Source organism: Periplaneta americana, chromosome 1 (assembly GCF_040183065.1).
Source record: "Periplaneta americana isolate PAMFEO1 chromosome 1, P.americana_PAMFEO1_priV1, whole genome shotgun sequence".
Lineage (NCBI taxonomy): Eukaryota > Metazoa > Arthropoda > Insecta > Blattodea > Blattidae > Periplaneta > Periplaneta americana.
Genome location: NC_091117.1, coordinates 50,400,767 through 50,428,374, shown reverse-complemented (window position 1 = coordinate 50,428,374; position 27,608 = coordinate 50,400,767). Strand labels below are relative to the sequence as shown.

Below are 27,608 nucleotides of genomic sequence, written 5' to 3'. Positions count from 1 at the left end.
TGGGGTGAGGGTCAAATACTTGCACGTGATGTATGCAAATTGTGATTTGATGAAGCAGTGAAGCTTACTTCATGTGTTTATAATTACATCAAGTCTTATTTTGACTGAGTTACAAAAATCTGCGTTTCCTGGGAAAGGTAAGTCTATAGTTAAGATAGATGTTAAATAGAAAAGTGGCAACCTTGCTCTATTGTTAAATGACTAACATTTAATTAATGTGCATCATATAATAACCATTATCATGAACTGCAAGATATACGGCTTCATAAAGTTTAATTTGTTTTCAAAAATGTTCTTTCTAGTATTTTCTTCGTCTGCCAACACTTCGTTTCCTCCCTTGCTTGCAGTATATCTCTAGTGGTATTCTAAGTGATCATTTTTAGAACAGAAACCAATAAGAAGCAAAATCATAATAATACATGTCTACAGTAGTATCACAGTCTACTATATACAGTCCCGAAGCTTGAGTTTTGAGGTTGCTAGAAACAATAGACTGTGACAGTACTATTTTGCATTGCCTGTAATGAGGCGATATTAGCGATCCTAGTGATGAGCAACTACCTAATGTTTGCATATTTACTACATATTGAGCTTCGCGACTGTATATACTAGATTGTGGTAGTATCAAATATCCAATATCTAATACCTCGGATGTGATATATTCAGTGGTTTAGTTGGACCAGAGCACCATTCTAGAAAATGAAAATTTATGCATACTGATATCAGAAACGTAATGCCAAACTTGACATCCAGTACGAATCCATTTGGTGATTGCAAATTGACAGGGAGTTCTGTAAATATTTTTTCCCAACTAAATGATTGGGTATGCTGTATAATATACTGTGAAAATTGAAAGATTCATTCATTCATTCGTTCATAGTGTTCTGTCCAAGGTCAGGTCTTTCACTGCAAACCCAGCTTTCTCCAATATTTCCTATTTTATGCCTTCCTCTTTGTCTCCACATATGATCCATATATCTTAATGTCTATCATCTGATTTCTTCTGCCCCGAACTCTTCTCCCATTCACCATTTCTTCCAGTGCATCCTTCAGGAGGCAGTTTTTCTCAGCCAGTGACCCAACCAATTCCTGTTCCTCTTCCTGATCAGTTTCAGCATCATTCTTTCTTCATCCACTCTTTCCAACACAGCTTCATTTCTTATTCTGTCTGTCCACTTCACACATTCCATTCTTTTCCATATTCATATTTAAAATGCTTCTATTCGCTTCTCTTCACTTCGTAGTAATGTCATGTTTCTGCCCCACACATTGCCACACTCCACACAAAGAACTTCACTAGTCTCTTTCTTAGTTCTTTCTCCAGAGGTCTGTAGAAGATGCTCCTTGGTCATTGCTATCCTCCTTGTTTCTGGCAGCAGCTCATGTTATTGCTTATAGTATAGTCCAAGTATTTGAAGCTGTCCACTTGCTCTACTGCCTCATTTCGAGTTCGCAAGTTTACCTTCTTTATTTTTCTTCCTGTGATCATGGTCTTCGCCTTATTTGTATTTATCTTCAACTCATACTGCTACAATTTAATTATAATACTTTATTCCTATTAGATATAATTGTTACCTGAGAGATACTATCAACTTTTTTTCAGCAGTAAATGGTTGCTTATATATGTGGGTTTTAGATTCTGCTAGGGTCGAGATATAATTGAAAGTTGACTGAAACATCATTAAATATTTGTACGAACTATGTGAAAATGTCTTTAGCTACTGACAGAAGTGGCACAATTCATCAAGTCTGGTGTGTTTCTTACAACCCATATATTAATTACTACTGTGTTCTCTGGAAGGAACTAAGGTGCTGATTGAATTTTTCCCACTATATTAAACAGCGAGAAGCGTGGTGAGGTGAACTGCTTCACTATGTTCTGCTGAGGCGAGATGCGAGATGAACGGCGAGGTGCGCTACTTGGAGAGGCGAGATGAACAACTCCAACATTTTATTCTAAGAAAGGTGTGATGGATTTAATTTACATCTGGTAGCCAGAAAGTCATTGCACTCATTGCTGAAAATGACAGGAAAAGTATAGAACAGTTTAGAAAACTTCAAAGTTCCTTGAATTTATTATATTATTTTATTACTAGTTCTATTATTATTATTATTATTATTATTATTATTATTATTATTATTATTATTAAATATTGACGATATAAAACAATACATTATTGTTACTTTTCGTTTATAACTTGAATGTCCTGGCACTGTTCAGACCGTTGCTTACGAGATTATCGTAAGCAACGGTTCAGACAAAGTGGCTTCAGCTGCCACTGCATGGGACTGGAATTCTTTAGACAGGTAAGGTGGGCTATTCTTCTCAATTTTACGCAGAGTCTGAGCATGTTTGAAGTAGCTGCTATTTCAAACATTCCGCCTCACATTGATACAAGAAATATAGCTTTTACTGTACGTTTCGAGTTCGACCACACTCTTTTTGTCGTTCTCTTTCTATGCGAGGAAGGGAGGACTAATAGTTTTGTAATTCGCCACAAGATAGCGTTCACAAGATTGAGGTTATGTAACATAACCTTATGTTGCCATAAACATAGGAATAAAAGGTGGCAGCATGGATAAATTTGAAACTGTTTATGTGTCAAGTGCGTGCAATCGTACTCCACATTGTGTTGATTGGGGTAGAAATAAGTTAATTTGTTACGGTGCATCCAATTCAGTTGCATTGTACGACCCAAAGGTTTGTTTGGAATTGAATTAATTTCATTCTTGGTAGGTTTTTACCTTTAGATGTCTTTGATGTAGTCACATTTCATCCAGAGACATTGCGAAATGTTTTTAATCGAAGTTAAATAATTAAAATATATTATTACGATTGTTTAAATATTGTGTTTGTAAATATTAATGCCAGTATTGTGAACTGCAAATAATTTTATGTTCTGTTAATAGTATGCCGATGCTGGAAAGGTGGTGTGTGTTCTATGTCAACATAAAGGCCGTGTGAATTGTGTACGATGGATAAAACATAATGATGGATCGCCGGAAACTGAACTTGTTTCTGTTTCTTCGGATTGTACAGCTGTTGTTTGGACTAGAACAGAAAGTTGTAACTTTCTTGCGACGTCCATATTAAAGGGCCATAAAAATATAGTTACCGTTGCTGACGGCATATACTTACCAAGGGGGCATGTTGGATCAGGCAAACAAGCTGTTCTTGTAGCTACTGCATCTGTAGACTCCACAGTAAAAATATGGATACGTCGTGAAAACGAAGGTAGGTATTGAATTTACAGTTACGTTGATCTGTTTAAAGTTGTTTTAATTTGGTCTATAAATATTATTTTAATTTATAGTTAATGGAACAGAGAGATATTGTGTGTCGTGCGCGAAGCATTTGTCAGAAAAATGATCTCCTTATCAAACCCACCTAATCTTATTGACAGTGGACTACTTGTGAATAATTAGATATCTCTTATCAAACCCTGCCTAACCTTAACTGATAGTTAGGCTACTTGTCACCAATTTATTTCCCCATCAAACCTACCTAACCTTATCACTTACAGTGGGGCTACTTTTAACTAAAGGTGAGGAAGAGGAGGGAGGGACAGAAAAGGAAACATAGCTTTTACTGGTAATTTTTTTATTTAAAAAGCTAACATAATCTATCTTAATCTAATGTACCGGTACCAGAGTTGAACTTAGCTAACAGATAATGAAAATTAGCTAGGTTCTGTAAAGTGTCTGTGCACAGTTAGGTGAATCTTCGATCCTTCTAAGCATCACATATGGCAGAAAAAACGTACCAGTAGTCTACTTTAATAATTGAAAATAATCTTAGAATTGTAGCACACCACTTTATTGATACAATGTGATCACTGCGAAAGCTAGAAACCCACCCAATCCTCCCATACCTTCGTTTCTTATTTAGCTACCTGACAGATAGGCCTAATTTTCTCCTACATTTTCACAGGCAATAATGACTTAAACCTAGTTACACCATCATCATTTTGCACTACACGGGAAAACGAATGTTACCAATCTATCAAGAAATGCATATGCAAGACATGTCACAGTTAGGCACACTTCCGTACAGGGACAGCGGCATTTTTCTAAGGTTAGAGTCCAGTTTAGGTGTGTGTGTATTAATCGAAAATTAGGGGCTAGAAAATATTGAGAATAGGACGCATGTTTATATGACATTTTTTTTCGATTAATACACACACACCTAAACTGGGCTCCAACCTTCGAGAAATGCTGCTGGCCCCGTACAGAAGCGCACTCTCACAGTTTTATGGAAACGAATTAAGACAATAATCGAAATTCCACAGCATAGATAAAACAAAAAAGAAACAAATAGGCCTATATAGCTTATTTGGCCACAAATTGTTTTGTTATCCACAATATTAATTTCATAAATTTTTATTTCAGATGATTTCGTCTGTGTTCAAACACTGGGTTTTGGCACTGGTTTCTGTCTGTCAATTCGCCTCTGCATTCTCCCTGGAACCAATTCCGTGCTGCTTGCATGTGGTGCAGATGATGCAAAAATTCACCTCTTTGCTGAGAGTGTTACAGAAGATAAAAGCTCAGACACTGAAGAAAATTCCAGACCAAAACAGTTCGTGAAGGTCGACAGTTTGGTTGGTCATGAAGACTGGATTAGAGCTATAGATATTGCTTTGGACGGTAATTTCGCTTATTTTTAATATTCCAGTTGTAAAGTCTCTGTTAAGTAAAAAGAATGGCGTGAACATGCACGACAAATCAAGATACTATGTAGTACTGTACAGAAACTATCTATGTCACAGAGAAAATAGGACGAGATAAGGAGAAACAAACAAATGATTCTGTAGCATGGATTGTTATGTAGGGGAGAGTGGGAATTTCTATGCAGTAGGTAATGGTACTCACCTAAGTTCTAGGATATGACAGCGCTCTATGGCCGTGTTCAGTGAATTAGTCTAGTGGCAACATCGGTAACGTTAGTCGAGTGTTAACGCTGTGCTGTTGATTCAAGTGCTTCCAGTGTGTTAGTCGATTTGTTTGCAGTTTTCTTATACTCGTATTTTTGTTGCTTCATTGTTTTGAGGTAAGTAATATGCATCTGAGCGATCTGGATTTTGTGTGATGTGTCCTAAAAGTACAACCAATTACCTGTTAACTTGAGTACAAAGATCTTCTGTTACTTTGCTTCAATGACCATTCAGAGTTAAACTTTTCTAATGGTGACAGTTGGGGTATTTGCACGTGCTTCCCAATACCCGTCCTGCATTCCAACATTCGTCAGAAAAAAATATTCTAACAATAAGTGCCTGTTTTGTGGTGAATTCAGTAAAGAGAATTAACTCTGGTATCACTGTGTCCTGTGTTCAGGATGGGTTCATTCATATTGCTACTGAAACTCCTCAAAATTTTATTTGTGACTTTTGCCAATCCACATGAAAGAAAATGTAGTGTTATGTTTGTCTAATTTTTGCATACTGTTGCTAAATGTTGATTCTATAACTACTACTACATATTCCAATTGCATTTGTATCTGCAAACTACTACCACAACTGCCTGCATCCCATTTCCCCACTTAAAACTTTTTCATATATCATCAATAGAAAAGAGTGTTGTTTAGAAACACATTTTGTAACTTGTATAACTTATATTATTAGAACCATATTTCAGCAGGCAGTTTCTTCTTAACCAGTGATCCAGCCAATTTCTTTTTCTCTTTCTGATAACTTTTAACATTATTGTTTCTTGAACTGTTTTTCCTAGCACAGTTTAATGTATTATGTCTATTTCACATGCTTCATTCTTATCCACATTTCAAATGCTTTGTTGTTTCTCTTCACTTCGTCGTAATGTTCATGTTTCTGTCACACACAATGAGATACTGCACCCAAAGCATTTCATTAGTCTCTTCCTTAGTTCTTTTTTCAAAGGTTCGCAGAAGATGCTCCTTTTTCTATTGAAAGCTTCCTTTGCCATTGCTATCTTCCTTTTGACTTCCTGGCAGCAGCTCATGTTTCACTCCAAGTATTTGAAGTACACCCCAAATATTTGAAGCTGTGCACTTGTTCCACTGCCTGATTTCGAATTCGCACGTTTACCTTCTTTACTTTTTTTTTGTAACCATGGTCTTCGTCTTGTTTGTAATTATCTTCATCCCATACTGCTCACAGCTGTCATTTAGCTCCATTAGCAAATCCCTTAGTATCACCACCTCTTCTGCTAACAATTCTATATTATCAGCAAATCTTATATAGCCTTCTTTATTCTTCTTCCTTGTACTGTCATCTTTCTCATGTTCTGAGAACAGTTCTTCGCCAAATCCTCCAAGTACAGTAGAACCCCAATTATCCGTCACCCTATTAACCGATTGTCGGATTATCCGACTGTCTTCCTCTTGCTTCTTTTTTCTACAGAAATATATGAAGTTCTGTACATTACATTAGCACGTTATTTTTTCGAGAGAGGATTATTACAAGATTTCGCCCTTACACAGTATGGTCTGATGTTCAAGTTGTCGTATTGTATAACTTCTATATAAAATTTCTTCCATGGGTATCAAAAGAAATCATGTTGTACTAAGTATCAAAAAGTGCAAATAGAGTGGTTTGGGGAACGAGAAACTGTGGCTCATCTTAGAATACGAGATTGGAATCACAAGTGTATGCAATTTAATAATAATCAGGGATAAAGTCTATAAAGTACCGGTATGTAAATCTATAACATGAAACGTCCACTCTTCCAATCTTCTGACAGACAGCCATTATAAGGATTTCCTTGCAACTTAACAACCTGTTGTTAACAATCAGACTTAAATCAGTGAAGTTCTGATCCATCACCTAGCGCATTCAATACAAGGCCATAGAGGAGCTTACAGGCATGTAAGTATATTCACTAAATTTACGAAAATCTTTTATGGTACGGATTATCCGATTTTTTCGATTAACCGTTCAGCCCACCCCCTTCATTAACACAGATAATAGAGGTTCTACTGTAGATGTTTCGAACCCCTCTCCCTATTATACTTCCCTCTGATATTTCTTCTTCTATCCTGACTTTGATTTGCTGTTTCATATGAAGATTACTTAATAGCCTCCTGCCTTTCCAATCCACGTCAATTTTCTTCAGGATCCTTATAAGTTTATTCCAACTCACTCTGTCAAAAAAACTTTTCTAGGCACACAAATACTACAAACACTTCTTTATCATTCTTTCACTAATTGTTCGCAGGAATCTAATTGCATCTCTCATACCTTTTCTCTTCCTGAAACCAGATTCCTCTTCTTGCAACTCTTCTCCCGTCCTAGAATATAAATGCCGATTCAGTATTCGCAGGAGAATCTTTGCCGAGTGTGATATTGGGCTGATAGTCCTGAACTCGTTACATTTCTTGGTACTGTATTATTTTTCTTCGATATTGTTAGCAACACTGTCTCTGTGAAATCTTCAGGTCATTTGCCTTTCTCGTATATTTTGTTGCATAATGGTAAAATTTCATTATTGTCTTCATCCAAGCATTTCACTAATTATAGTCCGGGGTCAGCTTACTTAATACTGTAAGGGTGAAACCTAACCATTTTTCCCCCTTTACTACATAAGCTAGTGGATTATGGTGATTTTATAGTTTGCAGGTTGAATTTTCTTTTGCCAACTTCGTTTTGAATTTCGGTACTGAGAAATACTACAACTGGTAGTGATTTTATAACTGTTATGTTGGCAGAGTGACACAAGTTGTCAGTAGTGTAAATTCTGAAAATTCAAATTGTTCTAGATTTCTGAGACCATTACTGGAAGCTAGTGAAATTTGAACATACTAATAATTAATTAATATCATTATTAATATTAATACATAATAGTTATTGTATGTGTTGCTTTGTGTTGTGGTTACAATTTCAAGATTAGAGTACTTAGGTAGGCTAAGTGTAAATAAATATAACACATTTCGTGTGATACATGCCCTTGGGTAATTGATAGAAATACCATTTCACATTTTAATTAATTTCTTTCGTGTTTAGACTTTTATTACAGTAATGGAGTAATATTCTAAAGCATACATTTCAAAGTGACATTAGTTTTCGGAATTCATTCTTATCATTTCACATGTATTTCAAACAAAATACATTTTTAGGTTAGGTCTCATGGTTCGTAAACTGTTTAATCAAAGCAATGAATTTCATGTTGTGAGACAAAATACATTTTAATATTAGATCATACACTAATCTACTAACTGCTAACATAATGTGCGTAAGGTCCATGAGAAAAATATGGTCTTTCACAAATTATTGAACCTTTTAGAAAATACTTCCCCAATATAACGATGGGATGTAAATAAGCAAGACATCGTTATTGTTAATACTATATTATTATTATTATTATTATTATTATTATTATTATTAAAGGTAAAGGTAAAGGTATCCCCGTAACATGCCATGAAGGCACTTGGGGGGGGGGGCATGGAGGTAGAGCCCCATGCTTTCCATGACCTCGGCACTAGAATGAGGTGGTGTGGTCGGCACCACGCTCTAACCGCCTTTTACCCCCGGGAACCTGTACTCAATTTTATAGGAGGCTGAGTGAACCTCGGTGCCGTTCATTATTATTATTATTATTATTATTATTATTATTATTATTATCATTATCATCATCATCATTATATATGGCATTGTGTGATTTTATCCTCTTTTTAGTGATATGTAGTATTAGTTGGCAACACTGAAGAGACTGCCAAATTAGTCTTTTAGGAATTACTGTTACGTAATCCTCAGTATAAATGGACATTCCATCAACTCTTGTTGCTTTTCCATTCTTCATTTCCCTAAAATGAAAACCCTCTTATATCAAACCCAATCTTAGGTTTCTATCTTAACTCAAAAGGCTTATATAACATATTTACTGTGTTATTAAAATTGACAGTTCTTGTGAAGGGAGGAAATATGCATCCATTATCAAAGTGACCACACTGCTCAGCCTATCACGTTCTTGCTGTTCATATAATAAGTTCATAATAAAAGTGAGTTACTGTAGAATGACTCATTAGCACTTTCTCTTTCCGGTACTTGGAAGTGATGTTAGATTCTTCATGTGCTGCATCACATTTATGTAGATATTCTTGGTCCATGGAAACTTTGCTGCTGTTAGGAATGCAGTTTGGTTAGGCATAGCTGCTCAGCCAATGTAATTGCTTTGCAAGACAGTCGTGATCAGTTTATCTGAAAAATGCAGTGGTAGTTTTCCATGGGACATTGGGAATCAGCTATTTATTTTCTTTAAGAACTCTCCATACTATGGCTTCTAATAGCTTCTGTTATATGCCCAGTTGTATTGAAAGTATGCTGTTAACTTATCCTTATTGTTTTATTTTATTGATAGATTCAGGCCATCTTCTGCTTGCTAGTAGTTCGCAAGATTCCTTAATTCGTCTCTGGAGAATTACTCCATCCGATGAACATGTAGCTACCCGGATGAGGAAACCAATTTGTGAACTAACTTTGGCAGAAGACATCCAGCCAGAGGAAAAATTCTTCAACATTAGAGTGCAGGATGATGCATTCCCAGTACGGTATTTCGCTGTCTCTCTGGAGTCTGTGTTGGCTGGACACGAAGGTTGGGTGTATGGAATAGATTGGCATCCATCAGTTTATTCAGGTAAGCTATGTCACTTAACGCTGTATAAGTAGCAAGGTCTTGTAAATATTAGTTCACAAATATAAGACTACAAACGTGATAAACAGGTGAATTGTTGCATGTACATAAAACATATAATGAGTAGGAATCGGAAGTTAAGGCACTAAAAAATGGTGTTTTAGGCTCCTAAAAAGGCACTAAAATGTTATTTTAGGCTCCAAAAAAGGCACTAAAAATTGTATTCCAGGCATCTAAAAGGCACTAAAAATAAAAATTAAGGGAAAAATTGACCAATGAAAATTTATTCCACACACAATAATTAATTTGGGCTATTTCCTTACACGATGTTTTAATTAAATGCCAGTATTCACTTTTTGGTTCATTATGTATACACAGAAAATTAACATATGACCACTTAAAAAAATTAGATAAGTGGTATTTGTCCTACAGAATGTTTAATTTAGTGTGCACTTATTTATCTCCAAGTTCATAATTTGAATGACAGTACACAACAAGCAGCTTTTCAAGATTAAAACACTCGCTCTTGTGACGTCTAGCAGACAAAATCGTTTATATGCTGAAAGGATCTCTCAACATGCACTGAAGTGACTGGAACGTGTTTATACAGTACCATCCTGGCTACATTAAACCCCTCAGGAAGCTCACCACCGGTCCCACTTAGAACTTTATACACAGAATTAATGGTTTCATATCCAAGATTTCTTGAAATAACACTTTTTAGCTTCTCATACAATTGAGCAGCATACTTGCCAGGAGCTACACCTTTGCATTCAAAAACAGGGACATGGATTCACAAAATGACAGACTGTCAGATTCCAGTTGTTGAATGGTATCTGCTACAAAAGTGAAATGCGCATCGATATATGCTAAGTCTTCTTGAAGTCCTTTTTCTTGAAACACACACTGAGCTTCTTTGATTGACAGAAAATCATTCTCTGAAAATTCCTTAACAATTAGTGCTATTTGTTCAAAGTTATTCGCATAGTATTTTACTGCTCTCAATCATGTCCCCCATGTCGTAACAATAGGCTCAGGGGGTAGGGAAGTGTCAGGTAACTTTTCTCTAAATACAAAGATAATCCTAAACTGTGTGCTTCAAGCAGATACTTCGTCTATGTTATGGAGGAGAAGGGTAGATAATAAAGTAAACTGTTGGCAGTATATATGTAAGTATTTTCATGTAAAAAACCACCCAGAACTCAACTTGCTCTCATTTAATTGGTGCATTCATGTACTTCATCAATATAGTGCAGTGATGTTGTATTAGATCGGTACCAGTAAGTAGATTCTTGTTGTGTTGTCACACAGAAGAGAAGCAGACGTATACACAACCTATGAAGCTTCTTTCTTCATCCCTGGACAAAACTATAATAATATGGGAACCAGATCCCTCATCAGGAGTTTGGCTTGAGTCTGTCCGTGTTGGTGAGGTTGGTGGCAATACTCTGGGATTCTATGGAAGCAAGTTTGGTCCTGATGGTCTGAGCATCATGGGACATGGCTACTTGGGATCCTTCCATCTCTGGAGCTACTCTGAGGTAAATAAAAATAAATTGCTACCATGAAGATGATACATACTTCATCATTTACGTATTATTTTACAGTAATTCTTTTCTCTTGTCATCCTACAAAGTGTATATAGCTTATTTTCTTTAACCACCATTCAAGAGACATAATATAAATGAAATCATTACAACGCAGACTATTGGTGTAGTCTAGGTATCTAGGAATAGTAAATTAAACTAGTTTGCTTTAATGATATGGTTGGGTACATAGTTTCGGATCCCATTTAGGCTGATTACCTGGTTGAGTTTTCTCCAAGGTTTCCTCAAGTATAAGGCGAATTTCAGGTAGTTCCATGATGAATTCTTGCTCTCATCTCATAAGAGCATTAATTTCATCAGTGCGAGATAAGTATGTTGTTAGTGTATTGTCATTAAATAACCAATTAAAATTTACAGAAAAACTCTTAACCAAAATGAAAATAAAATCACATGTAAAAGAGCTCAATAAACAACAATGTGAAAATAAACAGACTAATTTCATGGCGTTAAGAGGGGAGGTACACCATTGCCCTGCAAAAATTTAGTGAAATTCATTTTTTTTATATCTCAGCTACTATAAAAGCTAAATGAATAAAACTTTTCATGCTTATTATACATACATTACACTTTATAAAACACTATTCAGAATGATAAAATAGCTAATAATTACCTGTAAAAATAATATCAAATTTGCATAATTTTTTACAACCATAAAGCATTTACATAATAAAATGTACAACTAATTAAATGTCTGCATTATTCTTTTACTGGAATGTTTTAAACACCTACATCAACAACATAGTATAGAATCTTTTATCTATTCTTTCAATAAATTTTTTTTTTCTTAATTGTTACCGTTAATATTAAATTTTTCTAAAATTTTTGATAAAGAAAAAAAATATTCCCTGAAGGAATAGATAAAAGATCCTAGACTATGTTGTTGATGTAGGTCTTTAGAATAATTCAATAAAAGACTCATGCAGATATTTCATTAATTATATATTTTATTATGTAAATCCTTTACAGTTTTAAATAAAATTATGCAAATTTGATATCATTTTTACAGGTAATTACTCCATATTAGCTATTTTAATATTCTGAATACAACGCTAATTGCTTCGTTGCCAAAGCCCAGCATTAGATAACAACATATTCTGAATAGTGTTTTATAAAGCATAATGTATGTATATTAAGCATGAAAAGTTTTGTTCATTTAGCTTGTATAGTAACTGAGGTATAAAAAAAAATGAATTTCACTAAATTTTCGCAGGCCAATGGTGTACCTCTCCCTTTAAGTCAAGACCTTGAGAACATTTGACTACTACTATAAAGACCTATTGTTGTATCTTTTAACATTATTTTCTAGATGTTTATTCATTTGATCGGTTTCTCCAAGTATTGTTAGAAAATTTAACGACTGTTAAACTCTAAACAGTTTGTTAATTAATATAATTTTACAGTATTTGTTGTTGTTGTTGTTGTTAACCAATGATGGCAGTAGAGCTATTGACTATCTTGCTCTCCAGTATAGGAGAGTGATATAGCAAAAAGTATAACCGTTTTAATGATAACAATCACTACAAGAAGTTCCACTCCTTATTATCATTCTTGGTCCATTCTCAGTTCTACTCAATTATTTACTCTCGTTTCCAGACACTTCACTCACACAACATAACTAACCATATTCCATGTCTTTAGAGACAATTAATATTAGGTACCCTCCACAAAACTGGCTTCATTTATACACCGATGGATCCTTGATCTCCAGAGAACAAGGTGCCGGTGCAGGTGTTACGTACTGTCTTTTCTCCCTTTATAGATCTCTTGGATATGGAACAACAAGTTTTGATGGTGAAATCATTGCAATAAGTGAATGTCTCAGGAATCTTTTATGCCACATCAATAAATTTAGGAATGCAGTTATATTGTCAGACTCTAAAGCAGCTATTCTATCAATCGTCTCTAAACACACACCTTCATTTCAAACAGCAGAAATAACTAAAATGCTCTCTCAATTAATATCACTCAATAAAAGAATTGTATTCCAATGGATACCATCCCATTGTGGAATCCTGGTAAACGAGAATGCGGATGCTTTAGCAAAGAAGGGCAGCACTGCTACTTACAGACCTGTTACTAAATCTATGTATTACTCTGTGAAGAGATTTATTAAATCTACATACTTAGACTTCAACAAACAAAATTTGATAACTCAATCCCAAGGGAAAAAATGGAACTCTCTGCATCAAAATCCACAGTTAATTCCCGATTTACCACGAAAATCATCTGTAGCTGCATTTAGATTGGCAACAGGCCATGATTGTTTGGCCAAACATCTGCATAGAATTGGAATATATCAGTCCCCTAACTGCCCATTGTGCACAACTCAAACCAAGAAATGGATTCGGAACACCTCAAAATCTGTGCTTCAGTGGCTGGTCATGATAATATCTTTGAAAAATATTGGAGTGCAAGAGGTCAAATGACTTTATTGTCAAATGCCTGGCATTAGAAAACAACAACATATTCCTAATACTCTCACTCCTTGCCTGTTAACCTTGACCCTTTCCTATTTCACTTGAACCCTTCACGCCAATTCCTTAAATCGTAATGCTTCTTATTATTTAACACTCAAATCTTTTTCTTCTCACCAGTTTCCATCCCTGGCTCCTTCTGTTTCAGCTCCTTTACTCTTTTCGGTATTGCCTCAACAGCTGTTCGCTTTGACTTTGCTGTGTTTGCACTTCGCTAGCTGTCCTGCATGCTCCCTTATTCTTTGATATCACACTCTGATTACCATTACCTGATGTCACTAACTTCTTCTTCCTTCCTCCACTTGACCCTGCTCATACTTTCTCGCTATCTGTCATCATGATGCTGACACCATATTCAGTATACTCCCTACCATTGCCCTTCATGAACTGCCGCATAACTCTTTGCATTCCAACATCCTGCTCGTGCTTGTGTCATTCATCATTCCCTTCGATACAGTACTTTGGATTTTCTCCTTCAATATTTTTCTGTTTCTCTCCCTTGCTTCTGCTCCTATTTCTGGGTCCTTTATGCTATCCAGGCACTCTTCCGTACTGAAAACCAAGTTCTTTATCTTGATTTTATTCTTAAGCAGTCTTGCGAAATGTCCATTCCTACGTGCTGATTTCAGGAAAGGGATTAAAACTCTTCTTCTGCTTCTCACTTCATAGACTTGTTCAATAATTTTGTTGTCATTGGCTACTTTGGCTTTTTTCAAATGTTTTCCATCCATTGTTATTGCCTTATTTTATCAAAGAAAATATTCATATTATATTTTCATAAAGTTTTATATAATTTTGTTACTTTATATTGTAGATCTTCACCATTTGCCTTTAGTACTTAGTCGTCAGCAAAGAGAATTGTATCAATATTGTTATTTTCTGTCCTGTAATTATTAGCTTCAGCAGTCAGTTTCTTTGAAGGTGTTGAAAACGAACCAATCATAATGTATTATTCATTTTTATTTACGCTGTCACGAAATTATGATTTGAAATATTTGTTTCTGAAGGAGCTGAGTTCGTGGGAGCCAGGTGTGACAGTTGGAGGCCACTATGGAGAAGTAATGGACATGCAGTGGGAACCTGGTGGTCAGTTCTTGCTTAGTGTCAGCACGGATCAAACTACAAGAATCCATGCTCCTTGGATTAGGGATGGCCATCATAAGGTGAATAACCAATTACTATTACGTGTCCACTTGTTAGTTTTGTATGAATGTTTGTCATCAAAACATATACACTTTACATATAATCATTTATGGGATCCTGTTACATTTATGTTTTCCAGGTACTTATCTTAACAAAATGTTTACTATAAAATCTATATTGTATATCGTAGCTAGTCATTTTAAATTTAACAATTATACCTTTTACCTTACATAATTATTCCTCATTATTATGAATGTACTTCTAAAGTAGTTTCCTCTTACCATTTATTTCTTACTAAAAAATTTCCTTATTTCTTTAAGTTTCTTCTTTTAGTGATCTACACGGTTTCCTATAAGCTACTCTTAAGAGAGGCCTACAGAGAAAATATCGTCACCTTGGTGGAAGAAGATCGTCATATTTCAAAATGTGTTAATTTTCAGGAGAAGCGCTTCAAAAATTAGGTGTTACATAAGCGCTCATATCTCAGTCCAAAAAAGTAAATACTGGAAAACGGTTTTATGTAGGAAATGAAGATACTACATTAGGCCTTATTCCCTGAGTATTATGATAATAATAAATCCCTTTTATAAAGCCTTTGTATTTTGAGGTTTTTCTCCAATAAATGAAAGATCTTTTTAGGTGAATTAAAGGCAAAGCTTTCATTATTTATTAGAGTGTAATTATTTTATTTTTTTGCAGGAAGTAAAAGAGTTTAATTTATGACGGTTTTCCACATAAAAGTTTACATCTTTGGGAATTAAAATTTATGGAAAAATAAGAAATTGTGATTTTTGAGTTGTGACAATCTTCTTCCAAGGCAACAATATGACGTTTTTGGAAAAAAAAAGATTGAGTTTTCTTTTTTCTGTAAATGGTTGCTACTACTCTTCTCTACAAGTTAAAGTTTCAAGTATGTTAAATGATTGGAAATCCTTCTAATGAGTCTTAATTAAAGGTCTTCGAAGGTCTGTGCTCTTGAAATGTTTTATGCATTTCTCTTCATACAAATCACTAAGGCTTCTACAGTTTTGTAGCTAAGAATCTGAATTTTTTTCTATATATTCACTATACCACACTTAACAATTCTGTGTATGAATTTTTTTTTCTAACTCTCCAACTTTTAGAAGAAAAAAATACATGTATGGCACAAACGAAGTTATTTTTAAAAATGTTGTGGTTATTTCACAAATTATATTTTTTCTCTGTAATCTGGGATTATTTAAAAAATAAAATAATGCATAGTTCTCTTCCTACCACAGCGGTGGTGCTGTTTAAAAATATTCAGACTGGTTGGACAAAATTTGTATGAGGAGTAGAATTTTTTTAATTTGTCCCCCCCCCCCCCTTTATTTTTAATTGATTACAGTAACTGAAAAAATAAATGTAGGATGAAAGTAACATTTTGGCAAGTCTATTAGGTTGCTAAGATACATGCATGTGTATCAAAACTGAAAGATGTATCTAAAAAAAAATGTAGACTGTTTTATTTTCTCTATAATCCCCCCCCCCCCCTTAAATTTAGGTTTAGAATTGATTCTTCAATAAATATTTTACTTATCCTATGATTTTTGGGGAAGATAGTAGAATATGCATAATGTCCTCTTTGTGTGCAGTACAGACATATGTCTTTTTCGATGTTTCCTCTTCTTAACCTCCAAATTCCAGATCTCTACCATGCTAGACCCATCTGTACTTTCCTGGTGTTAGATCAAATGACTTTATTGTCAAACGCCTGGCATTAGAAAACAACAACTTTCCTGGTGTTAATTTATTCACTTATTTAATTGTCACAAACAACATATTAAGAGTTATTGTAATGACCGACATAAACATCCACATTTAGTTTTAATAACTGCAGACAACACTGGCACTAGTAGCGGCAGACTTTGCAGTTGACGTTTTTAAAACATTTATCTTGAGATTTGGCTCTCATTATCAAGTTTGGCCTACTCTTAACACAGTCATATGATGTGATGGTTTATTTTACGACGCTTTATCAACTGCAACCTGTAGCAACAGTTGCTACAGGTATCCCGAGCAGAAGACTTCGACCAAGGATACCTAACCACTGAAGATGTCTGCCGTAGAAGTAGACGAAACGTCTGGTAACGTCAGCACCAGTAGACCACGGCATCTTAGCCCGGAAGCTCTGTTTCAACTAGACACCGGCCGTGAAAGCCTGCATGCTAAGACTCTTAATCTCTGTTCCTCTCTCAAAGTGAGAGTCAAAGTTTCACAACCATACAGAACAATAGATAATATAACTGTTTTATAAATTCTAACTTTAGATTTTTTGACAGCAGACTAGATGACAGAAGCTTCTCAACCGAATAATAACAGGCATTTCCCATATTTATTCTGCGTTTAATTTCCTCCTGAGTGTCATTTATATTTGTTACTGTTGCTCCAAGATATTTTAATTTTTCCACCTCTTTGAAGAATAAATCTCCAATTTTTATGTTCCCATTTCGTTCAATATTCTGGTCACGAGACATAATCATATAATTTGTTTTTTCAGGATTTACTTCCAGATCTATTGCTTTACTTGCTTCAAATAAAATTTCCGTGTTTTTCCTAATCATTTGTGAATTTTCTCCTAACATATTCACGTCATCTGCATAGACAAGCAGCTGATGTAACCTGTTCAATTCCAAATCCTCTCTGTTTTCCTGAACTTTACTAATGGCATATTCTAGAGTGAAGTTAAAAAGTAAAGTTGATAGTGCATCTCTTTGCTAGCCCGCAGTGAATTGGAAAAGCTCAGATAGAAACTGGTAGCAAGAAATAATACCAATTTTAATGTGTGATGATTTTCTTTTGAATAGGTAACGTGGCACGAGCTTGCCAGACCACAGGTTCATGGCTATGACATGGCTTGCTTGGCTGTTCTGTCAAGGTACAGATTTGCTTCAGGAGCAGAGGAGAAGGTCATCCGAGCATTCCAAGCACCGAGCAACTTCGTTAAGAATTTTCATCACATATGCAAAATAGAATCGGATAAAGACATTGAAAGTAGTAAAGGTTAGTGAAACTTTTCTTTCTTATTACACTAAGTATAGTGATGCTGTGTGAAGTTAATTTATCGATTTGCTCAGGTAAATGCATCAATACTTATGATAGTAGTGAAATGAAAAATGGCAAGTTGTAGCCGATTTAAGCGAACACCATATTTTAACGTTTTGGTAGCTACTTCATTCACACACAACCCCCAGAATGTCTGGAGGACCAAACCTGCTGTTGGTCGACGGGTCCATTGGACCAAGCTGGGAGATCTTTTTGATCACCAGCTTTCCCTCCTTAAGCCACTGGAGAACGATTTTAGTGCCATAGCAGGTCAGCACTAGGAACAGAAAAGTAGAAAGAGGAGGAAGGAAAGGGAAATGAACCCCTAGGCCTCGAATGCTCTAATGCCGTCAGGGTTGAAGAAAGTAAGAGTTCAGTCAGAGGACTGGATAGGAAAGGGTAAAGAGGGAATTAGGTATTGGTTAGAGGAAAATTATACCAAATTCAGTCATTAACTCATCAAGCTGACCAGTGCTAATTGATGAGTAGCCCCTCCCTTTAGTTCAGCTTGTAAAATTACTCTTACTAACAGCTGCATCACGGGAAGGTAGGGATGGGACATTGGGTATTTGTCCAGGTTGGCTCCTTAAAGCCTTCAATGGGAAGGATTAATGGCTCTCCCCCCTGTATCCGACAGATACCCTTTTGCAAACTCTCACAGATTACATCCCAATACCAAAAAAACTGACAAATTTATCAAAAGAGAATTACATAAAAATAATAAAAATAATATTACTAGTACAAAACCTGAAATATTTCATCAAAATTTTACTTCCAAAGAATTAACTCTAGCTATACAAAATTTAAAAACCAAGAAATCTCCTGGCCCCGACAACATTCATTCCGAATTTTTTAAACATCTGGGGGAAAAAGCCAAGTCTGTATTTTTATCCATTTTCAATTTATCATGGAACACCTCAATTCCTGCAGCTTGGAAAAAAGCAATCATTATACCAATTCACAAAAAAGGGAAACCTGCTCATGATGTTAATAGTTATCGACCAATAGCACTATTAAGCATGATAGCGAAAACCATGGAGTTCATGATCTCCAACAGATTAACTTGGTATTTAGAATCCCAAAATCTTTTATCATCACGACAAGCCGGCTTTCGACAACTACACTACCAATGAACAAGTCATACGCCTCGGCCAAGAAATAAAAGACAGTTTTAACAAGAAAGAAGATACCTTGGCAATATTTATTGACTTTCAGTTAGCATATGACTCTGTTTGGAGAAATAAATTATTACTAAAACTCCAGAAATTAGGTATCTCCAGCAATATGTTCAGATCGATATCAGAATTCCTTAGTCAACGATTCATTGCCACTAAATTCAATAACCCACTTTCTAGTTACAGACAAACATATCGAGGTCTACCTCAGGGTGCTGTCCTCAGCACAACTTTATTCAATATTTATATAAATGACTTACCCTCCCTATTAGAGGAATCAAACATGAAAACAGCACTATTTGCAGATGATATAGTTTTGTGGACTTCCGGATCTTACAGACATAGAGACAAAATTCAAAATTCTGCTCTTAAAGCTCTAAATCAACTACATGAATGGAATACATCAAATTTGATGACACTCAATTTAAGCAACAGTAACTACCAAATATTTTCACTCGGTAAAAAAGAAAGAGAATTCAATATCCAATACAATGGCCAGCACCTTCCTAGGACTTATGAATCCAAATATCTTGGAGTTATTTTCTATAGTAAGTTAACATGGAGCAACCGTTTGAAATACATTTCTGAAAAAGCTCGTAAAAGATTCTCCCTTCTAAAAAGACTAGCAAGAAAGAAATGGGGATGCTCTAGGAATACTTTGAACACTACATACAAAATGTTTATACAGCCAGTGCTGACATACTGCGGAGAAATTTTGATTACTTCACCTTTCATAAACGACATAGAATATGTTCAAAACCAAGCTCTCAGACTCATTACTGGTGGAATCAAAACAACTCCAATAGATTCTATGAGATTCCTCACTAACATTAACAACATCAAAATGACAATAGAAGAAAAAGCACTGATTCAATATGAAAAACTTATCAGATTACCAGGAAACAATTGGCATTCATACAGTCCTCTCTGTAGATTGAAAACTCAAAAAAGTTTCATATCCATTGTTCAAGAATTAAAACAGAAAATCAATATCCCGAATTTAAAAGAAAACTTACAAATTAAACCAAACCCTTTAACTCTATTAAATATAGAATATAATCTAAATTTAACAGAAGAAATACTGAAATCAGAAGTAAACACTGAAATACTAAAACAATTGTCTTTAGAGACAATTAATATTAGGTACCCTCCACAAAACTGGCTTCATTTATACACCGACGGATCCTTGATCTCCAGAGAACAAGGTGCCGGTGCAGGTGTTACGTGCTGTCTCTTCTCATTTTATAGATCTCTTGGATATGGAACAACAAGTTTTGATGGTGAAATCATTGCAATAAGGGAAAGTCTCAGGAATCTTCTATGCCACATCAATAAATTTAAGAATACAGTTATATTGTCAGACTCCAAAGCAGCTATTCTATCAATAGTCTCTAAACACACACCTTCATCTCAAACAGCAGAAATAACTAAAATGCTCTCTCAATTAATATCACTCAATAAAAGAATTGTATTCCAATGGATACTATCCCACTGTGGAATCCTGGGAAATGAGAATGCAGATGCTTTAGCAAAGAAGGGCAGCACTGCTACTTACAGACCTGTTACTAAATCTGCGTATTACTCTGTGAAAAGATTTATTAAATCTACATACTTAGACTTCAACAAACAAAATTTAATAACACAATCCCAAGGGAAAAAATGGAACTCTCTGCATCAAAATCCACAGTTAATTCCCGATTTACCACGAAAATCGTCTGTAGCTGCATTTAGATTGGCAACAGGCCATGATTGTTTGGCCAAACACCTGCATAGAATTGGAATATATCAGTCCCCTAACTGTCCATTGTGCAACTCAAACCAAGAAATGGATTCGGAACATCTCAAAATCTGTGCTTCATTGGCTGGTCATGATAATATCTTTGAAAAATATTGGAGTGCAAGAGATCAAATGACTTTATTGTCAAATGCCTGGCATTAGAAAACAACAACAACTTATGATAGTGGGCCTAAACAGCAAATTTCTGGCATGCTTTTTGTTTCTTCATCAGGTTACATCGTTTTACTTCCTCACTATGCATAGGATAAATTTATTTTAATGCCAGTAATTTATTCAAATACATTGAACTACAAATACATAAATCATTCATGGGGAAAGTTTGACAAAATGAGAATGTAGGGCAAAACAGGGAGGTTGTTTGTTCTGATGAAACTAGTGCTGAAATCTAGTGGCTAAGTGGATAACTACTTTCTGTCGTGTTCGGAGAGGTCTCTATGTACAGTTCTGATTTCAGTACCTTATAAGGACAAGATACAAGGTGCAGAAGAGACCAAAAACGGAAACTGGATTTAAAGAACAAGAAAATGGCAGAAAAACAAAGCTCAGAAAAATATTATAATGTAACCATGCCTAAGAAAGTGATAAGAAAACTTTTCGTTGAGCCATGAGGAGCTAAAACAAAAGCAAAGGCAAGTTTAGATGACTCAAGTTCAGAGGAGGAAAGTGATGATGTTTATATTATGATGAACTCTATTCTAAATCAGCCAGCCATGAAGAATGAATTTAATGTCCGGAATGCAAAAACTGGGCACATGAAGTTTGAAATGGAGTCGAGGAGAGTGATGCCAGTTTTGTATGTGATTTTATACATAGAAAATAACATAAATTTAAATATAGGCTATAAATGAAATCAATATCTGTGAATTTTATTTCATCCCTGTTTTATCATACTGGTTGGACTAAATGCGGAGGAAGCACATGTTTCGGAAAACAAGATTTTCTGAAAAAAAGTTTTGGAAAATGGAAATTTGAAATACAGCACTCACTAGAGAAGTGTTTGACAAAGAGGATACGTTAAACATATTTATTCCTTGATATTTAAATTCTTTGTAATAATTGAAACACCACTAGCCTCCCCATTTTGTCCAACTTTCCCCTACTTAGTAGTCATTAATATTTTTTACTCAATTAACAGTTATTATGCAATTACTTGTCTGTTAATTATTGTATTGTTTTCCAGCTTTGTCAATTCCTGAAGGAGCATCAGTACCAGCACTGGGTCTCTCCAACAAAGCTGTGTATGATAGTGAGGAGTTACCTCGAGAAGAAAGGCATGTCAAAGATGAATATCCAGAATTTTACTTCACTCCAATTGATCTGAAAGGTATTTTGATTATGTTTAAACTTTTTTGTCCATGTATCATTGTAAGTTCGCGAGATAGTTGCATTTTACACTGGAATTTTAGTTACTGGACCTAATGAAGGCAAAAAAAAATTAATCTGTTTTTCATAAGGATAGAAGATCCCACTGCTACTCTGAAACCGAAAGCCGAAAGCAGAGTCCCAATGTTCTAGGGTACAAGTGCTAATATGATTGTATTAAAACTGTTTCAACAGTGAATTTAATTAATAGTTTATGTTTATTCTGAAATAGTCAACAAGGGTTAGGCCTTCTATAGTTAATAAGTTTAAACTATCATTCCTGGACACACAACTACGAAATACATAATTACTAGATTCTCTGATAAGATAACTATTTTCAGCATATATCATAGATGCAATTTTAACAACTATGTACCACAGCTAGTTCATTTTAACACATGTTTTTCCAACTGTTTTTAATTCTGTGGCCGGGAGGAAAAAGGTCTTAAGTAAAAATTGTATACTTTTCAGGAGAGCAGTAGAAAGATTGAAATTGGTGTCAATTATAGAGTTTTTTAAGTAAGAGGTTTTCTTGGATATTATTTGTTTATATTTCCTCTAAAATAGGTAATGTTGTTCATTTAACAATTTTCTTGATTTTTTTTCCAAAAATAGCCGCACTTAAGCCTTTTTAAGACTAGAATTCAAACTAAGTAAAAAGGACTATTTAAACATAAGACCTTCTTCATGTCAAAATAAATGAGAAATGTAAATTATTAGGAATGCAAAATAGGTCTTAAACAATTATAGGACTGTTTAACCTGGTACTTAAAGTTTTAAAAGAAAAGGGCATCAGTGTGTGATAAAATGGCTAAAATACAAGTTAGACCTTTTTAATAGGGAAACATGGAAAGTAAACATGTGATGGTTTGTAAGGAATAAAGTATTAAATATTCTTAAGTTCTTTATTCTGTGTGTGCTCGATTCAAAAAGTACTTAGGACATTTGGTAACGGTCTATAAATCCAGTCAGGAGTCTCATTTGACTTTAGCTGTTTTACCAGATTGTAGAGAATTGTTTCCCTTTTCAGAATATATAGAAATCTCATTTTCACAAAAAATTGACTTCAGACTTTTTTCCTCCCGGCCACAGAATTGTATTTTAATTATTTTATCTAATATTTAAGACATAGTGTGCATAATATTGTATATTTCTAGTTCTTCCATATTGAACAACAATGTGCAAATGCTTCTTAAATTACATATGCATTCTGACATGCTCATGAAAAATACACCAGAGTTTCTAGTCTTCATCGTAATGTTATAACTCATGCATATTATATGTTGTTAACCAGATGGTTTATAATGTGTTCCTGTTATGTTCATGAGACCTGATGATGCCGTAATGTGAAAGCGCTCGTCATATAATAAAATAAAATATATTTACACTCTATGATTTAATTCATTGTGTAAAAATTATAAGTTTAGACTGAACTGTAACCCAATATAATTAAAACTTATTAAGTTTATTTTCTGGATTGCTTATGTAAATTTTTATAACTTGTTCTCAGTATCATTCGTTTAATTATTTGTGTAAATTTTAATTTTCTTAAGACAGAGAATAATTGATTCATTTTCGTGATTTTTTCAGAACCTCCAGCTGAAGAAAATCTTCTGCAAAATACTTTGTGGCCAGAAGTTCACAAACTTTACGGCCATGGCTACGAACTGTTTGCATTGGCAGCAAGACATGACGGGACATTGTTGGCATCTGCATGCAAAGCAACTACAGCAGAACATGCAGCTGTTATCCTCTGGTACCCATTCTCTCTTATTCATTGTCGTAAGTTGTTAATGGCAGGAAGCTTGCGTTTCTTTATTAAAATTAAGCAACAACAACAACAATATTAATAATAGCAGTAGTAGTAATGATGATGATGATGATGATGATGATTATTATGTTGATAATAATAATGTTTTCTAATGCCAGGCGTTTGACAATAAAGTCATTTGACCTCTTGCACTCCAATATTTTTCAAAGATATTATCATGGTCAGCCACTGAAGTACAGATTTTGAGGTGTTCCGAGTCCATTTCTTGGTTTGAGTTGCACAATGAGCACTTTCTGTTCCTAGTGCTGACGTGCTATGGCATTAAAATCGTCCTCCAGTGGCTTTAAGGAGGGAAAGCTGGTGATCAACAATATCTTCCAACTAGGTCCAATGGACCTGTCGACCAACAGCAGGTGTGGTCCTCCAGACATTCTGGAAGTTGTGTGTGGATGAAGTAGCCACCAAACCGTTAAAATATGGTGTTCACTTAAATCGGCTACAACTTGCCATTTAACCATTTGATAATAGTGTGGTGCAGCAGCTGTAATAATGCCAACACCCGACAGCCAACTGATAGCATCACACACAGCTATTGGGATTGTTATGCTAGATGGAGTGAATGACACACAGTCAAGTACTCGCTGTTAATAAAAATAGATATATATATATATATATTACTTATATAGCTCCCAATTTTCTGATCACATTGTTTGGTGGATACCATTTTATACACAAGCCAAACTTCATGTGAAAATGTGAATTGGTGTGCATTACATATTATCAGTCCAACAGTCCAAAAAGCATTATGCATCGCCTATATAATGGGTCTTCAAAAATGAAATAGTGAAATTTAACACTTTGAAGACAAGCCATTTAGCAACCCATTACTTATACAATCGCTTCAAAATGCTCTCATTAGGATTGTACCATATATATTAAGAATATAAAAGCATATTCTGGAAGAGGACCATTCAACAGCCATATTATATACAGTGCTATCGTGGGAGCCATATGAGGAATATGGGAACCTGCAATTTTTTAATGAATCATATGGGAAAGAGAAAATTTTACTCATATGGAGCCATACAGCATATGAGTGCCTAATTTTTCTACATGGGGATCTACGAGGGTTGGAGCATAAGACATGGCAACTATTTTTTTTTTCAAAGGTAAGGGTTGGTATCACAAAATGTATGTTGCACAGAAGCTGTGCAGTCAAAGTGTGTGTCCACAACAAAAGATGGCTCTGTGCTTATCTGTAATAGAACAGAGAGTAATGTTAAATCAGATTCAGTGTAGCACCATGCAGGATGGATGTAATTTGTATTGAACAACACTCGTATATCAAAATAACTCTTCTCCATGAGAGGAATGCCAGAGAGTACCTGGTAGAAGCTGTCGGGAATAATGCCCTTCCATACCGGACAGTTGCCTTGAGGGCCTTTAGAACAGATATGTGTGCTGTATTGATTCTGGCACAGGAACCCTAATAAACATGAGGAGCAAAATGTTGGCGTGTTGTTAAATGTCCGTGCATTTCGTCCATTCCTTGCCCTTTCATCTGTATATTTCACATTTTTCATCAATGCTCGAATTCTCACAAAAAAAAAAAAATTGTTGCTATGACTTATGCCCCAACCCTTGTATATTTTTACATTAAGATCTATACTGATTTTAGATCATCTCTTACTTTTCCTGATATATATTCCTTGATGTTCATACACACAAATGGTCCACCTCTACAGCGCTGAAATCCAGAACCATATCATACATAGGAATGGTTAAGAAAAACTCGTAGTACTGCAGATGCAAATTCCAGGTTTCATAAAATGTTCAAACATTTTTAACAAAAGCCAGAACAGGTCACATTGTCACACAATTGTACCTACACCGATTTCACATTTCTGATAATCCTACTTGTCTGTGGTGTAATAATCATGATGAAGATCTGGAACACATTCTTCTATACTGTCCATCCATAAACCACAAAAGAAGTAAATTAAAATCATCAGTACCAGTTGCAGAAGACACAGCCCTGCAGTATATATTGACTACACCTCCACCTCTGGCTACTAGCAACAGGCATCTATAATGAACACTGATCAAAATACCCCTCATTTCTCGTGAAAAACAACAACTGAATAGACTACAGTGGACTATAGTGGACTTTATGTTGTCAGCAAACAGCTGGATACATTAAGAAGATTGATTGATAAAATGTACTTCTAGTGTGAGAGCTTCAAAAGATATTCTTTAAATCAAACTTCTTTTACAATTGAAAGTTGAAGCAGAACAATTTCATTTCTTCTTCTTTAACATAAAAACATCCATTAAATGATAGTCAGAGAGATAGAGAGGGGAAAGTAAAATATATTTCAAGGCAGAAAAATAAGCTGTGGGCATGTATGGTAAACAAATATTGTTGTAAATCTCTATTTAGACTGAGCTCAAGACACTAATCTTTATTACCATGGCAATTTTCAAGCTTTTCAATATGAACTAAAAATTTTGAAAACTTTGTCGCAAGGAGTCTTTTTAGTGATACCAGTATAAAATATATTTAAAAAATATAATTTCAAAACTATTAGACCTAATGGCACCAAATTCTGTACAGATGATAGTATTGTAGGCATGTTTATGTAGTTTAAAATTCTTAAATTTTGGACGAAAATTGTAAAAGTTTTCAGATAAGCGTTGCTTTAAAGATTGTATCTTTTCACTCATAAGCTTTCTGATCTTTGTGCTGTCTGCAGTAATCCCACTGACATGGTAGTGCAAGGTGCACAAATGAACACGATTATCAGTTAAAATGAGACATTTGAGAAGATGCATTGACGTAATTATCAACTGCCTGGCGTTAGAAATCAACCAGTCAATGTTTTGGTTTTCATATATAACTATTGTACTTCGTTGATGTTGGTTTGCTTAACACTTGACTCTTCCATAGGGATACATCGACTTGGAAACAAACCCAGCAGCTTGTCTCTCACCAGCTGACAGTGACCCAGATGGCATTCTCACCTGATGACCAATTTCTGTTGTCAGTTTCTCGTGATCGTCGATGGAGTCTCTTCCAGTTAGACAATAATGAGTTAGGTGAGTGAATATGTGTTAGTGCATGAAGTTGTCTTTTTATTCTATAGAACAGTTCAGGTCAGTGGTTTCCAACCTTTTGAATGTCACAGACCCCTTAAAGTTCATGCTTCTTTTTGGCAGAATCTCTGAAAAGATTTGCATAATTTAGGCATTAAGTATTTGCATAATATGGTGAATTAAACATTCTTAATAAATTTGGAGCGATATTAAATTCAATTTTAGCTTTTGGATATAATCTGTCAATATATACTGTATTTACTCACGTAAAAGATGTCATTGCTTAATGGTCCACGCCTGTGGAGTAATGGTTAGCGCGTCTGGCCGCGAAACCAGATGGCCCGGGTTCGATTCCCGGTCAGGGCAAGTTATCTGGTTGAGGATTTTTCCGGGGTTTTCTCTCAATCGAATATGAGCAAATGCTGGGTAACTTTCGGTGCTGGACCCTGGACTCATTTCACCGGAATTATCATCTTCAGTCCATTTAGACGCTAAATAACCTAAGCTGTTGATAAAGCA

At 35.0% G+C, this 27,608-nt stretch overlaps 1 protein-coding gene across 1 annotated transcript in view; it reads left to right on the top strand.

Moving 5' to 3' along the window:
* The first annotated feature begins 2,514 nt into the window (after positions 1-2,514).
* The window catches only part of Elp2 (elongator complex protein 2), a 31,371-nt gene continuing 6,277 nt past the window's right edge, over positions 2,515-27,608 (top strand). Inside the window, exons 1-10 of the mRNA XM_069819547.1 lie at positions 2,515-2,701; positions 2,911-3,235; positions 4,390-4,647; positions 9,331-9,606; positions 10,915-11,144; positions 14,692-14,847; positions 17,653-17,848; positions 22,044-22,187; positions 23,816-23,981; positions 26,944-27,092. Coding sequence (XP_069675648.1) covers positions 2,576-2,701; positions 2,911-3,235; positions 4,390-4,647; positions 9,331-9,606; positions 10,915-11,144; positions 14,692-14,847; positions 17,653-17,848; positions 22,044-22,187; positions 23,816-23,981; positions 26,944-27,092 — 2,026 coding nt within the window. The 5' untranslated portion in view covers positions 2,515-2,575. The remainder of the gene's footprint in view (positions 2,702-2,910; positions 3,236-4,389; positions 4,648-9,330; positions 9,607-10,914; positions 11,145-14,691; positions 14,848-17,652; positions 17,849-22,043; positions 22,188-23,815; positions 23,982-26,943; positions 27,093-27,608) is intronic.